The sequence below is a fragment of the Sceloporus occidentalis genome, unplaced genomic scaffold, assembly GCF_023333645.1.
Source record: "Sceloporus occidentalis isolate IW3139 unplaced genomic scaffold, rSceOcc1.0.p SCAF_6, whole genome shotgun sequence".
Lineage (NCBI taxonomy): Eukaryota > Metazoa > Chordata > Lepidosauria > Squamata > Phrynosomatidae > Sceloporus > Sceloporus occidentalis.
In genome coordinates, this window is record NW_028316986.1 from 136,759,365 (window position 1) to 136,777,326 (window position 17,962).

The window sequence follows — 17,962 nt, forward strand, 5'->3', positions numbered from 1 at the left end:
TTCTTGGCAAGATTTGTTCAGAGGAGGTTTGCCATTGCCTTTCCCTGAGGCTGAGAGCATGTAACTTGCACAGCAGTAGGTTTGAAGGGCAGGATAGGTATCCTATTGCTGTCTGGGAAAAGGCAGTGATGGGCTTGTGAAGTTTTGCTCCAAGCATCTGCATGCCTCAGCCTCTCCTGCAAGAAAGAGACTTCTGGTATTCTCCTTCATACACAGGCATTCACTGGCTGTTGCTGCTGCTGTTGGAGGAGGAGGAGGCAGCTGAAAGCATATGCTAAACAAACACTTTCATCAAGGCTTGCCCTTGCTAGAGGCAATGGTGTGTTGATGGTCTGAGCCACTCCTCTAACGTCAATGAGCCATCGGCCTCCCTGGTGATGTCAGAGAGGCCTTGGCTCCAGAGGGATTGGCTAGGTCTGGTTTGCAGGGGTTGGCTCAGCTGAAAGGTGAATGTGCAAGGAAGCAGCTGTGGAGGTGTGTGTGGTGTGGGTATGTGTTCAGAGTCAGAGTGTCTGCAGCAGGCACAGACAGTTGGGCTCTGTTCAGGCAGAGGAGTTTTTCTTCCTTCAGAAACTGATCAAGACAAGTCAGCAGCAAGGGCTGGCTACATTGGGAAAGCACCCTGGTTTGTCTTTTGCATGAGGACTGGAGCCACAGGAAGGGAAGAGGAGGAAGAGGAAAGAAGGGGGGAGCAGACTGTGAAATTTGGTTTCTTTCTCCTGAACTGCGAGTGAGCCTGGGACACCTGAATTTGATATGCCAACTGAAATCTCTCATGCTGAGAGAATGCATGCCATCTCTGGCTTCCATTCCTCGCTGACAGCACGGCTTCTCAACAAGGGTCCAGAGTACCTTCGCAAACAGATGGAGGCAGGCAACCCAGGCAAGAAGAGTGCCGTGGAAAGACTGGCAGCAGATAAACCCAAGTATGTCAAAAGTCAGCAGGTAATCAGGACTAGGCAGGAGCCGGTGGTGGTCACGGCACTCAGTTCAGCTTCAGAGAGCAGCAGTGAGAGCTGTTCTGTGGAAAGCAAGAAAGCCAACAATGAAGCTGAAGAGAAGAGTGCCAAATCTCAAGTTAACCACACTTTGGATTCTGGCCCTGCTCCCCTGGAACGTGGCCCTCCTATTGTGAGGCGCAGCAGTGCCAAGAGGCAGATCAGGCCAGACTCCTTAGTGATCTATCGCCAGAAATGTGAGTTTGTGAGAGGTCAAAGCCAAGAGAGCACTCGTGGGAGTTTGGTCAGAAGGCTATTCCAGGGCTCCTTCAAAGAAAAACAGCTGGTTTCTGAGGCATCCAAAGCCATGGTCAAGGAGGATGTCTCCCCTGAAGCAGATGGGATTAAGTTGGTCAAAGAGGTGAACTGCAACCTGGCAGGGCAGACTGTGCCTCCAAAGGCAGGTCCAGCAGCCATTCTCACCAGCAGGTGTGAGAATGCCCCAAATCAGACTGTGGCAACTTATGACATGAAGGAGGTAAGGCGGAAAGGTCTGCATCGCTCCCAGTCGGATATTAGTTCTCGGTACTCAAAATCGTTCTCTGAATTTGACACTTTCTTTAAATACTGTGGCCTCGAACCTGAGGTAATAGAAGACCTCGGCCAGGAGAACTTTTCTGTTGCTTCTGACAATTTCTCCTTTCGGATCCGAAGCATTAGCGTGGCCACATCAGACAGCGACTTCACGAGGCACAGTGGTGATGATGGACTCCTGGAAGAAGAACTCACAGAACAGGTCCCCACTGGCACTTCAGTGATTGAACGTAATGCTCGGATAATCAAATGGCTGTACACCTGCAAGAAAGCCAAGGAGGCAAACACCATGCTGCAGGAGTTAGCATAAAGATTACTTCCTCCAGAACATGGTGTGGCCTGGTAAGTATTCCTTGTGTATTCCTGCATGGCAGAGGGTTGGACTGAATGGCCCTTGTGATCTCTTCCAACTCTATAATTTTATGATTCTAAATATTATGGATGGCCAAACCTTAGAATGACACTTTTAGATGACCTTATCTGCCTTGGAATATATGGAGGTAGAATCCTCCTCATTATAACTTGTTGCCTTCAAGGCATGGCAGTATGTTGTTGGTTTCAGGGCATGGCAGAGGCATACAATTTGAATGTAAAGTATGGAGGATCGTAAACAGTGTGTATAGGGAGGAAATATATAAGTGATGATTCCCTTGATAGGAACGAATTGGTGGTAAAGGCTGCATTTTGTCTTTCTAGTTTTACATTGCCAATATCATGAGTGAGTTAAACTACTTGATTCTCTGAAGCAATATATCTTTTCTCCTTGTAATGTAAAATTCTTGAGCTTCAAACTATTTTTTAAACCCATGTACTTTGCTGGAGTGAGATTAAAACCTCTGAAGAAAGTTAAATCAATATTTAGAGCCTATGTTTACATGTTGTCTGTGACGGGTCCCTCCTGACTGGCAAATGGCTTATTTACATCAGGCTGTGCTGTGCTAACAGGGAGCCTAGAAACTTACTTAAGCCTTAATTAGATGTTATTAAGATAAAGTGAAGCAAATTGCAAAGGCTTGCTGTTTAAAGGAGCTGCCTGGTCTGTCCACAGTTTCCTTTTTCTTACCTTTCCTCCTGCAAACCATGGTAAATTAAAGTGTTTGACAGCTTCTTCTCCTCTTCTAGCATGCTTCATTTTGCTTGATATGATGAAGGATAGGACTCCTCTGATAGCATCATAATAGCCTGTACCAGCTGCTTACTGGCATGTTATATTCTCTGATCTGAGAACTGGAACTTCTTTTGCTGCTTGGTTTCATTCAAATCGTTAATGGTGGAAGTTGGATAATAATGGCTGTATGCATGTAGAAAGTAGATTTTGATTGCAACATGATTACTGTAAACTACTTCCAAGTAAGCATGAAAAAACTGTTAGGCTCCTATACACACTTTCCTGGAAGTGGGGTCCAGTGTAATCCATAAGATTTAGTTCCAAACTACTGTGTTTATGATAAAGGTCTAGTAGTAACTGGTTTGTTGAGAGCCAGTGGTTGGAGGGCTGGACTACAATTCTGGAGACCAGGATTTGAATCCTTGCTTGGGCATGGAAATCCACTAGGTGACCTTGGGCACATAGCAAGCAATAGCAATAGCAAGTACATTTCTATACCGCTTATCAGTGCATTTAAGCACTCCCTAAACAGTTTACAAAGTGTAAGCTAATTGCTCCCAACAATCTGAGTACTCATTTTAGCGACCTTGGAAGGATGCAAGCCTGTCTCGAGCTTGGACCCTTTTGCTGGTCTTGAACTCGCAACTTTATGGCTTTGAGTGAGTAGGTGCAGTACAGGCATTTAACCACTGCACCACCAAGGCTTCTTCACACTCTCTCAGCCTCAGAGGGAGGCAAAGGTGAACTCCACCTCAAATTTTTCCAAGACAACCTCATGATAGGGTCAACATAGGGTCACCTTGAAGGCACACATACATCATCATCAACAACAACTGGTTTATAACTGGAGAGATTGGAATGGAAAGGAAAACCCTTTAAAATACAAAAAGCCTGAAGGAGCAGCACTATGCCTTTGTATACCAGTTGTTGGGGACCATGATGAGGAGAGTGCTGTTACACTGACAATGTCTGTGGGCTGACCACTATATGAAAGTTAGAAAAAACAGGCCTTTGGTCTGATCCAGCAGAGCTCTTTAATGCTGTTTGGGAAGGGTTCACCCACTCACTTGGGCATTAGGAATGCGGATCACACAGTCCTTTTCTTCTCCATATGACTAGCTATGGTCCTTTCTCAGCTACAGGTGCAGGTGAGTCCAGACAATATGCAGGTCTTGTTGCAGTATTCCCAGTAGTCTTGGCTGTCTTCCTACCAATCTTTATGTAGCAATCATACCAATATTTCTTTGTGGATTTATGGATTGCATACATGTGTGAATAAGTCTGTTGTTGTTGTTGCTACTGCTGTGTGTCTCCAAGTCATTTTTTTACTTATGGAGACCCTAAGGTGAAGCTGTCATAGAGTTTTCTTGGCAAGTTTTTTCAGAGGGGGGTTGCCATTGCCTTCCTCTGAAGCTGAGAGAGTATGACTTGCCCAAGGCCCAAGTGGGTTTATATGGCTAAGCTGTGAATCAAACCCCGGTCCCCAGAATCATCTGTGAGGAATAGCAAATACAAGAACTGATTCAGTGTAACAACTGATCAAGCCAAGGGATTAATTTATTTTTTAAAAAAGTTTGTGTGTGTATGTGCTTACAGTATATAAATATACACAGTCTTCAAGACAGGCTTCTCTACTATAACATAGGCAGTTTGCAGAATCCAATGGTCAGTTATACATACTTTAAAACCTATTCAGCAGGGGTTAGAATCATGCAGTTTTCCAGATGTTGTTGGATTGTAATACCCAGAAATTTTCACCTTTGTATATTCTAGTTAAGGGCTTCTGGAATTTGTAGTTCAAGAAAATCCACATTATTCCCATGTTTGAACTAAATGGAAATAATGCATCCATACTGTCCACAGTGAGCTCACAGAGGTACCACAGCATGGAAGGGCGTTTTCAATGGGCTGATTTTCTTCCATTCATACTTTTATCAGGAAAAGGTGGATGTGCAGAGTTCAGATTGGCTGCACAACGTGCCAATTAAAAAGGAAAAAACCCTTGTCCCTTTCTGAATCACTGTTTCAAACTAAACAAACACTTGAACACTAACTAAGCTGTATTATCAGATAAGCATGCCTGGTAAGTACATCTGTAAGCATCCAGCAACCCTGGCTCCTTTGAATTCACTGAAAGAACCAACTGAGAATCAAAGCTGCTGTTCAGAAGTCCACCATAGCCCAAAGAAAGGACATGGAGCAGGCTGTATAACAGATCTTTCCAAATCTAAAATCCTATTGGACCAGTAGCTGAAATCCAACCTTATATTTAGATGTTTTGAAAATTGGATCTAGATAAGAATCCTACTTAGTGGAGCATAATGCTTTGCCCAGACAGTTCTGTATCCTCCACCACCACTGTCCCACATGTATCTCTTTTCAGGAGGGGTGCAAAAGGCTGTGGTCTAGCTCTTCAAAGAGCTTTAGAATATGACCTTGCACTCTGTTCAAAAAGAGGCATATGCACACATCAGCCACACTCATGAACACACATCATAACAGGATTCCAGCCTGTGTATGCTAGGGCAGGAGAAGGGGGAGAATGTCAACCTTGTTTCGTTCCTTGTCGCCATCTCTGCACATGAAGAGAGACTCTCTGAAAGGATGAAACCTGCCATATGATTCTAAATGCTGGAAAAGCAAAACTGTTCAAAACTGTATGAAAAGGCTCAACAAATATAGAAGGCTCTACCATCTTAAGAAACTCTCCTTCTACATGTAGGGATCAATGGAAGTAGTAGTGGGGGAGAGTGTAGGGCTTGTATGCTTTCCTCTCATCAGGGGCCCATTCATACTGCCCAGTTATACCACTGTGATAACTGCCTTGGTTGCGCCCCATAGGATCCTTGTCTTTATAGTTTAAGGAGGGGTGTTTAGAATTCTCATCTGCAGAGAGCTCCTTAACATGAGTTAACAGTGTAATGCAGCTGCTAAAAAAGCCAATATGATCCTAGGTTGCATCAACAGAGTGCAGTGTCTAGATTAAGGGAAGCAATAGTACCACTCAGTTCTGCTTTGGCCTCACCTGGAATATTGTGTCCAGATCTGGGCACCACAGTTCAAGAGGAATATTGACAAGCTGGTGCATGTCCAGACAAGGGCAACCAAAATGGGGAAAGGTTTGGAAACTATGTCCTAAGACGAGCAACTTAGGAAGCTGGCTGTGTTTAGTCTGGAGAAGAGAAGGTTAAAAGGTGACATGACAGACATGTTTAAATATTGGAAGGGGTGTCATATTGAGAATGGAGCAAGCTTGTTTTCTGCTCCAGAGACAACAGGAAAAGAGATTCCATCTAAACATTAGGAAGAACTTCCTGACAGCAAGAGTTGTTTGACAGTGGAACAAGTTTCTTTGGGGAATGGTGGAGTCTCCTTCTTTGGAGGTTTTTAAACAGAGTTTGGATGGCCATCTGTCAGGAGTGCTTTGTGTTTTTCTGCATGGCAGAAGGTTGGACTGGATGGCCCTTGTAGTCTCTTCTGATTCTATGATTCATCTAGTGTCTTACCAAACTACAAACCCAGGATTTCATAGGATGTAGCCATGGCAGTTAAGGGGGAATTATAATGCTATGATTGTGCAGTATGCATGGACCCCATGTGTGTGTTATCCACCATTCCCAAATGACATGACAGTTGCCAGTGACTTTGACAACATCATTCACTGCATAGGGTGGGATGGGTGATCTACTAGCTTAGGGGAACTTGGCAGGCTAGCTTAGGGGGCTTGGGGAAAAGGTGGGCTGCCTAAGGTAGCAGTCTCATTCCATATAACAGAAGGACTGGGCAACACCACAACTATATCATTAGCACAATTGTGAACCCTCTGGAGAGTAGTCCTCTGTTATTAGGATGAGAAGGATTGGATAAGAGGAATTGGATGCTCTGTCTCTTCAGGAATTTGACACAGAGATCAGCACAGAGAAAGACAACTCATAGGGTAATGATGGCAAATGACCCATTTGCCATCATTACCCTATGAGTTGTTTCTCTCTATGCTGATCTCTGTGTCAAGTCTAGATGGATAGGCTGTTGTTGTTGTTGTTGTTGTTGTTGTTGTCTACCTTCAAGTCATTTCTGGTTTATGCTGACCCTAAGGTGGACTATCATGGGGTTTTCTTGGCAAAATTTGTTCAGAGGAGTTTTTGCCATTGCCTTCCCCTGAGGCCGAGAGAGTGTAACTTGCCCAAGGTCACCCAGTCGTTTTCATGGCTGAGCCAGAATTCAAACCCCAGTCTCCAGAGTCCTAGTCTAACAAACTATTACACCATGCTGCTCCCACACCATGCTGGATGGTGCTGGCCTCTAAATCCCATGTGCCCTAACCTAGCTATTGGGGAGGGATGATGGCAGTTGGAGTCCGTCAACATCTGAGGGAGTCATAGATTCCCACCACTATCATAGAGGGACCTTTGCAGTGAGGTATGCAGATAAAAGGAAATGCTTGAATTAAAAGGTGCATTGAAATGAACAACTGTGAAAAATTCCCACCAAATGTTTAATTATGGCACAGTTCTCATGAAACAGGGCTATGCAAAGTGTTGTTTACAAAAGTAGAGCCCAAGCAGCAAATGCCTCCCTTTCACAGTGAAAGACCTCTCCTGACTAAGGCTCTTATCTAATGGGCATCCATTAGTCCCCTTTCTTCCACTTTTACTATCTCAGACAGCTTTTACACCATGCTATGTTTAGGCTGCTGAGCTCAGTTCCCTGAAAATTGTGACCTCTAAACCCACTGCTGCTTAAGCTACTGATGCAAGGGGCCAGCAGGGTTTTTCTTCTGCCCAGAATGCCGGGAACCTGAAAGATATTTGTGCCCATTGGCTACAGATGGTCCTTTCTTTCCTGGAAACTGTCCACAGACCTTCAGCCAATAATTCACAAACTGGCACTAGCCCCTGAAGAGACATTTGGAGGAGAACTCTTGTAAACTACTCTTTGACTCAAAATCCTTGGATTTTATTTTTATTTCTATAAAGGTTTTCAGTCACTGTCAGGGCAGCTTGTAAGACTTTAGAATTACAACAGTATGAAAGTTTTTTAAAAAAAGCAACAAAAGCAGAGGTTATGGGGAAAAACCTAATCTTTGCATAGGTTTTAGGCGGTTTTAATCTCTTGGAAGCAAATGGAAACAGTTTAGACAAAAGGTAAAAAATATGTGGCCCTCCAGATGTTGTTGGGTTGCAATTCCCAGCTGCCTTTGCTAGCATAACCAATAGTGAGGGATGATGGGAGTTGCAGTTTAGCAGCATCTAAAGAGATACACCTTCCCTATCTCTGTATGCACACTGTGCAATTATAGCAGTTTGATTCAACTTTAACTGGTATGGACTGGAAATTATTGATTCAGCTATGAATGCATAACCTACCATTAGACAATTGTGACTGTTTTGTACTCATGATCTCTATGTATTCCCTAGTTCAGGGGAGACATAGGGACTTTGAAAGTCTCCCAATCTCCACTTACCAGGCAGCAGCTACAGCGATCAATGAGGATCTGTTCTGTCAATTGCGAAGCAGCTGACTGATAGTCTCACCCCCCTCCCTGGTGCAAGCCATGTCCATTGTGCAAACAGTCTTCAGACCCTACTTCACTTGCACTAGGTTGCTCACAGGAAGAGGTAGAAACATCAATCAGCTACTTCCAAAGTGACAGGGGAACAGACCCCCATGGATTACAGCAACTGCTGCCTCATATTTAGGGATGGGGGAGGGGGCAGGATCAGGATCAGGCAAGGAGTCACTGTATAGTCATTTAATTATGATGGTTACACATTCATAACTGTCCAAATGAATTCTGGCCATGGTTCCATCTTACAGAATCTTGGAGTTTGTAGTTTAGTGTGGTGATGTCATTTCTTTCTGTTTGCTAGAACACAGAGACAAAACCATGTTAGCCTGGAAAATCAGCATGCAAAGGAATCTTGCAGCACCTTTGTCGCTAACTGAAAGAGAAGCTGGTAGCATGAGCTTTCCTAGACTTGATCCTACTTCCTCAGATGAATGCTTTCATAGAGTTGAGCCTACTTCAAAGCCGTCGACCAGCATCAGATGCAAAAGACACACACTAAAAAAAGGGGAAAAAAGAAGACCTGGGTTGTTCTTCTGAGCATATCCAGAGTCTACCAATTTGTTTTCATTACCAGAGCTGACCTAAGCTCACAGGACTTTCCCATTAATATCTAAACCTGGTTACTTCAAACTTTGTTCATGCAAAAGTCATGTTGTTGCTGCTGTAGATAAATAACTGGGAATCAGAAATCCATGCCCATGTACAATAAATTAACCAATAACTCCTACCTTATGTCCAACCTGACATAGAAAATTCTTGGCTATATTAACTTAGGAGAGTGTTCTGTTTTGGTCTGATAACAGAATCATTTGATAGCTTCTACACAGAAAGCTAAATGGTTAAATCTTCACACATATACTTTATCCTTAAGTAAGCAGAACTGAAGTGCCCAAGGCTGGATTCCCATTAAAGTCATTTTTAAGCCTTAAAAAATTAAGCCTCTTTATCTCTGTCTTTAGGGGAAACAAATAATAGAAAAAATTATCCTCCATCTGATATGGCTTTCACCTTTCTCACAGTAAAAACCCTCACCACACATCGCTTGCACATATAAGCTAAACCTTTAGATAAGTTTAGTTTAGTTTTCCTTGTTGCCTACCTTATATTTAAAAAGTAACTCCTGGCCAGAGAAAACCAAATTCCACACAAGGACCATGTATATTAGCCCACCTCAAGTTGGTACCCTCTAGATGTTTTGGACTACAACTCTTAACATCCCCAGTGAGCCAGGACAACTGAAATTGATGGTGGTTTTAATCCATTTTAAAGCTGATCTACTGTGATGCATCAGCAAACTATATCTAGGTTCATAATAACTGTGATTTTCTATGGAAATTCATCCTATGCCAGGAAACAAGAATATTCATTCAGATACAGTACTAGCTTTCTATGGCTGCATCTGCACTTCATAAATAATCCAGCTTGACATGCTTTAACTGTCATGGCTCACTCCTATGGAATTCTGGGTTCTGTAACTTATTGTGGCACCAGACCTTTCTGATAGAGAAGGCTAAATATCTCACAAAACTATAAGCCCCATAGCAATGAGCCATCACAATTAAAGTGGTATCAAACTGGATTATTTCTGCAGTGTCGATGCAGCACCTATCATGAAAGTGTCCCTCCAAAGACATTTCAGTGTCTGTTCAGAAACAAATCCCACTGATTCAGGTAAATTTATGTCCCTGTCAAAATGGACAAAATTGCAGCCTGTTATCTCCTGTAGGATAAATGCCTAAACTAAACAGCTGTTGCTACTTTTGACAGCAAACATGAACATAAAAGTAATTAATAATAACAACATTCTTGTAATTAATTTTTTTACATTAAAGCATAAAAGCCAAACTATATTATGTGCATTACATGATAAGGGATGATGCCACTTCCTCTTGAGTTATAACTGTAACTTTTTAATTGCTTTAGTAGCTACAGAATTATGACTATTCCAAATGATGGACAAGGAGTATCACATGGTTCAAGTGCTGAACTTTAAGGGAACAGGCCAGCATCTTGTTGTATTCCAATTTTAAAAAAAGAAATTATGGAGCAACAATGATATTTTACTTTAAGGAAATTGAAAGGTAAAGAATTACTTTAAAAAAAACTATAACTACAGTGTTAACTACTTGGCCCTTTAGAACTAGAACTGTTACTATTTGCTTTTAAAAGTAACACTTTCACTCTTTGTATGGGTGATACTGAATCACTACAAAGCCTGTGTGAAGAGTAGTTAGTGTGAGAGATTATGGTCTGTCGGGCACAGATTCTGTTGTGCCACAATCCTCATGGGTCAATTTGTACTTCCTCACAACTGGGTTGTGTGAGATGAAAATGGGGGAGAAACAGCTATGTGGGATACCATGTAGTAGGCTTCAAAATCAGTCTTCCAATTGGAATTAATAGGATTTCAAACCCTGCCCCCAAGTGTAGGTTTTTATGGGGTATATTTTCAGAGGTGTTCACAATGCACCAGACGGTCTACCAGAAATAATACAATTGCATCCTAAGTTTGTTCAGAAAAATGTCCCACTGAGCTCAATGGGGGCTAGTCCTCATTTTTTGTGTGCAGAGGATCGCAGTTTAGGTTTCTTTTTCTTCTTTTCTTCACCCCAAACTCTTCTGACAACACATGAAGAAGGGGAATGACATGAATGCTGGTGCAGATGTATAGGAGCAAAGGCATATTAAGAAATGATAGGAGAAAATCTGTCCCTAAACACATGTTTGTCAAGTGATTGACAATTGCTCAAACGACACAGCATTCCCCCTTGCATTTTTAAAAACTTCTGATGTTGTCCAATCTAGGAATTTGGAACATGGGCAGAAATGGTGGTCTGCTCTTTGATACAGAGGCAGATCTTTGGGAGAGCAGATGTAAGCCTTAAGTCAAAATGAAGTGCCTTGTTGTTGCTGACTTTATTTATACTCCACCTTTCTTCCCTAAATGGGACTCAAACTGGGATACCTTATATTGAAACGAATGCAATATAATTAAAACATACAAAAGATTAAAATTTAATTAAACGATTAACAATATTAAAACAGTTTAAAGCATACCCTTAAGAAAGATAAAAAGAGGTTAAAATAATGGAGACAGAATGCATATTTGTAGCGCAGCCTCCCTTAATGTAGTGCTCTCCAGATGGGTTCAACAATAACTCCAACCATCTCTGCCCAGCATAGGCAAGTTTTGATCTAGTTCAGACAGATTGTAAAATGCTGGTGCTGGTTTGTCTTCCAGCACATCTGGAAGGCACCAGACTGAGGAAAATTGTCGCAGAGAAATAAAACAGCCAGTGCTGATGAATGAATGCCTTGAGAAGCTGCCATCCTTCAAGGTGAAGTGAGCTATGGCAGGTATCATGACAAGGAAATAATAAATTTAGGCAGAAATTGCTATCTGAAAGTTAGGGCATGAGATTTTTCAAACGTTGGAGCAGAACAAATGTATTACTTTTCAGATAAAAGGATGTCAATCCAGAGGAGAATTTTTCTACCTGGGAAGAGAACAGAGTGGGATTAACTATTCCCTAAAAATAGTGCAGACCAGAGATCCATACATTATTATCTTTAAAATGCCTCCAGGAGGATGCCCATTCCGTTTCTGTCTTGCTACCCTTATATTATCTGGTAGGTGCTCCTGTATCAAATTCACAGAGACATTTTAATTAATGTGCTGGTGACCTGCCCAGTACAAATGGCAACAATTCCAAGAGCTTGGAAAGTTATTTTAAAGAAGAAACCAATATAATGATGTGATAAAGCCACCCCACAGTCCCAGAGTATCTCATCTTCCTGCTGCTCACTTAAAGGTGCCTTCGGAATGTCACTATATTCATTCTTCTTAAAAGAAGCTCTGAAGGGAGGAAGGGAAATGGGGGTGATGTGAGCACCAGCAGATGAGGGTAAGCAGTAGCAGGTTCACTCAAGAAATGTACCAAGCAAGCTCACAATGTCCAGATAAAGTCTCTGTCTCATCATTTCATCCAACCCAAACAACATAGGAAGCCTAGCTACAGAAAGAGGAGGGCAGGGTGTGAAAGAAGAAAGAGAATTCACTCTATGGGGCCCGGATAATAGGACTAGGAAGCAGGGCTTTGCAGATTTGACCTTGAAGCCTTACTAAATCCTTTTGTAGGAGGCTCGGTTTCTTTGAGTGCTTATTGCCAACTCCCAAACCGTATTAAAAAGAAGTTGTTGACTTCTCCGAAGGCAGAATGGCATTCACATCAGTCTTCTATTCTGAGACCAGCACAGTAGCCTGTTGCTGCAAAGGTTTTCTTTGTGTTTTTCTGCTGCCCGTAGTTCAGCCTCTTCCAGAATTAGAACCTAAAACATGAAGTCGAAGGCTTTCATGGCTGGCATCCATAGTTTTTTATGGGTTTTTTGGGCTATGTGGCCATGTTCTAGAAGATTTGCTTCCTCTAGAAAGTCTTCTAGAACATGGCCACATAGCCTGAAAAACCCACAAAAAACTATAGAACCTAAAACCTTTCTTGCTTTTGCCGCTGGTGCAGTGCTTAGTCCTTGTTCCTCCATTGACACCAACATTCCCATTTTTAAAATACCTAAAATGTCAATAAGTACAGAGTTTGTCATCTGTTTGAATGGAACAGTGAATAGATGGAGAAAAGGTAAACCAGTGGCCCTCCAGGTTTAGCTACAGGAGGAGCAAAAAGAGAGAATTGCTCCCCAAGTACAAATGCTGCCCCCCCCCCATGAAGTTTTTCTTCAGTCGCCAAATTTCTACCGTTGGAGAGACTGAGGCACTGAACTCATATTTGCTATGTTTGCTTTACAGAAGTCAGTTTGCTTGCCCCTGTTCTTTGCGTACCCAATCTATGTTTCTACATGGTCAAATGAAGTATTAAGTTACTGCAATGGTAGAAATTTGAGGACTGAAGGAAAATTTAATTGAGGGGGCATAATATTTTTGGAGATGAGTCTATCCACTTCTGGTCCATTGCCATCTAAAAGGCACTGAGTTGGGAAAAGAGGGGACCCCAGACTGGCAATGGAAGAATTCAAACAGTGTTGTCTACTGAACATCCTTGATAAGGCACAACAAATTTTCTAATGTGGAGTTGAAGGCTTTCATGGCCAGCATCCATAGTTTTTTGTGGGGTTTTCAGGCTATGTGACCATGTTCTAGAAGAGTTTCTTCCTGACGTTTTGCCAACATCTGTGGTTGGCATCTTTAGAGAATACTGACCAAATTTTGCTGACCAAATTTTCTACTGACAGATGTGAGGTAAGAGCTTCCACCATATGCCAGGAAGAGAGTGTATTCATTTGTTTTTATCCTTATTAACTGGACAGGCTTCCATCAAATTAAACACATTTGGGTTTTGCTAAAAGCACAGGTGCACTTGGCAGCTTACACAAATACACACTCACACCTAGCTTCTTAGTCGGGTGATCTCTATTAATATAAATGACAAAGATGCCCAGCTGTAATTCCTCGTGGTGTTATTTGCACCATCGATTAGTCAGAGGATGAGCCATTGGGGAAGCAAAGGAGTCACACACCTGCGGCTCGGTAATCCATGCCTCCTTTTGCAATGCTGGGAACTTCCTGCCATGCAACTGACACACCCTTGACTTCCTGAAAATATTGGCTCTTGACCAGAAAGCAAACAGAGATGCCTGTGCCTGTCAACAGCTTTATCTGACCTGTCACTTTTGAATGAAATACTGCTAGCAGACAAGATCATAACTGTGGCTGGGGACTAGGTGCTTATTTTTTTTTTAAAACACCCTAGGGTGGAAGGAAACCCTCCTTATTACCTGATTAGATGAGCTTGCGTATGAGCTCTAAAAACATGCAAAGGTGTGCTGATTCCAACCGTGTCTGCAGAAATGCTTCAGGCGTTGCTGAGGTTTGTTCAGCACATTTGGCTCTTTTCAGATTATTTTCTGGAGGTGCTGCTTGTGTGCTATAATTAGCTGATTAAAGTTTCCAGCAGCCCAGCTATCGGGAGTCACATAATTCCTCCTTTTTAATTAACAGATCAAAGTGCAAAAGCATGGGATGCCATTCAGTGTTCTGACAGAACAAGCTTGCACCAATGGGGCAAGGTGTGTTGTGATACTGCAGCTCCGAGAGAAGGCAGGAAGGAAACGCTACCCTTGACTCAGAGGTGAATCATACGGCTCCAGTAAAAAAAGCAGGGCTGTGTGGGAGAGTCAGTGGAGACTAGTTGTGGTGATCTCTGTGGAGGTGGTAAATCTTTTCTGGATTTCAGACCAAATATTAAAGGTGCCATTCCAGGAATGTTTCAAAAAAAAAGTAGCTGTGTTTGGGCATGTCTTAATGGGCCAGTTGCAGTGGTGTCCCCCTGCCCTCACACAAGGCCAGAGACAAGGTCCATACATCCTCCTTTTCCAGGACCTTCTGTCCAGGAGGACTTCCAAACTGTCTTCCATTTTGAGCATGACTAAGAAGCATGAATTTATATTTATGTGAGTGTTTTTTAGCTTTTATTTTTCCTGAATGTCCTAGATTTTTATGGTGTCTTATCCTCCTTTGTGGTTATGACATTTGGTCATCCTGGCCAAAGGCCCAAATCGACTGCAGACTGTCCACATGTGAGAAGGGCAGTCCCACAGTGAATCTGGCCATCCCTCCCTTAATCTGCTTTTTTAAAAAACAAACAAACAACAACAACCCTTTGCTCTGGATTTTCACTGGAAATCTGGAACATGCCGGAGTGATGCTGCATGGCTGTCTCCAATGTCCCACAGAGCTGTCACTGCTGTGAATTGCTCCTCTGAGGTCACAGTGAGGGGCCCAGTCATATGATCTACACTGGGTTCTTTGTTTCTGGCCTCAGAGAGTGTTTGTTGTGACAGCAGAGCATTCTGACAGAGAAAGCTAAATATCTCTCAAAACTCCAAATCTCAGAATTCCATAGCATTGAGCCATGGCAGTTAAAGTGGTGTTCGACTTGATTATTTCTGCAATGCAGAAGCAGCCTAATGCAACTCTATGAAATTAATGAGGATAATTCTGTTTTATTCATTGGATAAAAATTTATGTGAAAATCCATTTCAAAAATAACTACAAACAGAGGGCACTACTGCCAAGACAAAGGGTGCATCTACACTATAGAAATAATGCAGTTGGGCACCACTTTAAATGCCGTAGCTCCATCTGACAGATTCCTGAGATTTGTAGTTTTACAACATCGTTAGACTTCTCTGCCAAAGAATGCTGGTGTCTCACAAAACTATAAATCCCAGGATTCTGTAGGATAGAGCAATAGCAATTAAAGTGGTGTCAGACTGCATTATTTCTACAGTGCAGATGCACCCATAGAACATGCTATGCATGCCCCTTAACTTACACCCACACTTTCCCTCAAAGATGCAAAATGGAGAAATCAGAAAACAAATTTTGATGCCAGCAAAGGCAATGGGTGTGTATGTGGATTTAGCAATACCTTTTAAGCTGTGACAAGTCATTTAAGTCATGTTTAATCCCCTATAAATAGCACATGTCATACCTTTTCCCATCTAAAAATCAATGTTGATTATCCTCAAACTGACCTTTGCTAAACCACCACATCAGTCTGTTGAACTGTTTTACCATGAGGCTGCATGTGTGGAGCTATAATATATATGGAACTGTAATAAATCTGCTGTCTTGATCCTCCTGCCAAGTAGTAGTGAGAAATTTTCCTACCTTTGCTGCTTTTCTCGATTTTTCGTAACTTCAAAATATGTTAGCAATCCTTCCTCCTTGGAAACCTGTCACAGGTAGCTAGCTCACCAAGTGGCTATGTGCACTATGTAGAAATTTACTGTTCGGTGAATATATCTCAGTATTTACTTGTTACAGCATTTTAAGAATGTGACCTTTTCCATGCCAGGCCAGGCATCTATGTGGTGCCAAGACAGGCTACACCTGTTGATTTTCTCCCTGCTCTCTTAAAGGCACAAGAACCTTTCCAAACAGCAAGAGAAGGGGTGTTGCAATAGTTTTGTCCACTATGTGCTATGGAAATTAGAGTAATTCCTATTGAATAAGCATGTGTGCATGTGTATTTTTAAAGCAGAACGTCATCATGTAAGCTTAATTTTAACAATAAATCTTTCCCTTTGTGCAAATTGCCTTTGAGTGGGAGGTAGTCCTCTGCACCTGCTGGGAATGCAATACATAATTGCTGAAAACCCAGACACATCCCACCCACGTGGATGCTAAGCCTCTATTTGCAAGAGAGCTGATAAACAGCAGTTTATTGCCATAAGGAATGGCATATTGTCAGATGGCTATGTATCTAGGGAATCTTACATTTCTAAAGCTTAGACAGGCTTTTACAGCTCTTCGCTTCCAAACAATGCCCTCAGCCATGATTGACGGTAGATATTCACATACACCTAAGGATTCCCGTTTATGTATTTGTGGAGCCCCAGAAATCGAGGATTTGCCTCATTATTTGTTTTCTTGCTCACTATATACTGGTCCAAGAACAAAATTTATGGGATCTATTTTGTCCAATTTACAGTCTAATACCATTTCTGAAAAGATTTTTTATCTCTTGTCTGATATTGATTCTAAGGTAACTTATAAGGTTTCATTGTTTGCTTCAGCAGCAAACAAAATCCGGGCAAGGGTAATAGCAGACATTGCAGTTGATTGTCAGGGGGATGACTTTATCTAAACTTTGAAGCTGTTTTTGTTTTTTTAAAAAATGTTTTTAATGATTCTTAGGTGGATGATCTTATCCAAACCTTGAAGTGGTTTTTTTTTTTTCTTTTAAAGTTGTTTTATTTAATTGATTGGAAGTATATTATGTATTAAATCTGGATGCTATTTGATGCTATTCGATGGAATATTTTATAATTTTGAATTGCTGTTATTGGTTTTATATTTTATCATGCGAATGGCCTTTGGCTTAAGCATTAATAAAGATTGATTGAGTATTGCCATAAGGCTGAATTCTACTCTGCAGTAATTAGCCCCAAATGATTGGTGGGTTCTTCCCCTGCAGTCCCAGGCTTTTGAGATTCATGCAAACTGGGACCCTTAGTGCATTTTCCACCTCCAGTTCTGTGCTTCACCTGGTGGTGTTTAAACATTTGCTTTTAATTACTAGATCATAGATAGAGGTGAGCCAGCGTGATGTAGTGGTTTACATATTGGACTTTGACTCTGGAGACCAGCGTTCAAAGCCTGGCTTGGCCATATAAACCCACTGGGTGACCTTGGGCAAGTCACAGCCTCTCAACCTCAGAGCAATGCAATCGCAGACCCACTTTGAAGAAACATGTTAAGAAAACCCCATGATGCATTTGCCTTCGGATTGCCTTAAGTTGGAAATGACTTGAAGGCACAACAAGATAGACTGATAGATGGATAGATGATAAATAGACAGAGGAAAAAAGATAACAGACAAGAAAATGGGAACAAAGGGTACCCTCTTCCATTCCTTTCGTCTTTGCAGGAGTGTACAGATTCTTTTGAGGATGTCCCAATTATGGAATTCATCTCCTTAGAGTGACAACAACATGGATGTCATATCAGCACCCAGTAAAAGTATGGCTTTCTATCAGGGTCTTTGGGGTCGAAAGTATTTCATTCAAATTTGGGCATATGCATTGTTTTAAATTGTTGTGAGCTGTTTTACATGGTTGTAAACTGTCTCCTTTGAACTTGTCAAACAGTTTAATATGTTTCAGTTTGTTTTTTAATTTTTTATTTACTGTTTTAACTTTTTTTAAAAGCATTTAAATTATTTTATTGTAAACCAC

At 41.8% G+C, this 17,962-nt stretch overlaps 1 protein-coding gene across 2 annotated transcripts in view; it reads left to right on the forward strand.

The window, feature by feature from the left end:
• Nucleotides 1-545: 545 nt before the first annotated feature.
• FAM110C (family with sequence similarity 110 member C) overlaps nucleotides 546-17,962 on the forward strand; it is a 30,667-nt gene continuing 13,250 nt past the window's right edge. Inside the window, exons 1-2 of one of the 2 annotated variants that reach the window (XM_089531058.1) lie at nucleotides 546-1,874; nucleotides 17,656-17,721. In XM_089531058.1, coding sequence (XP_089387184.1) covers nucleotides 757-1,842 — 1,086 coding nt within the window. In that variant the 5' untranslated portion in view covers nucleotides 546-756 and the 3' untranslated portion in view covers nucleotides 1,843-1,874; nucleotides 17,656-17,721. Of the gene's footprint in view, nucleotides 1,875-17,655; nucleotides 17,722-17,962 lie in introns of those variants that run through there. The other variant, XM_089531057.1, reaches the window with a different exon arrangement.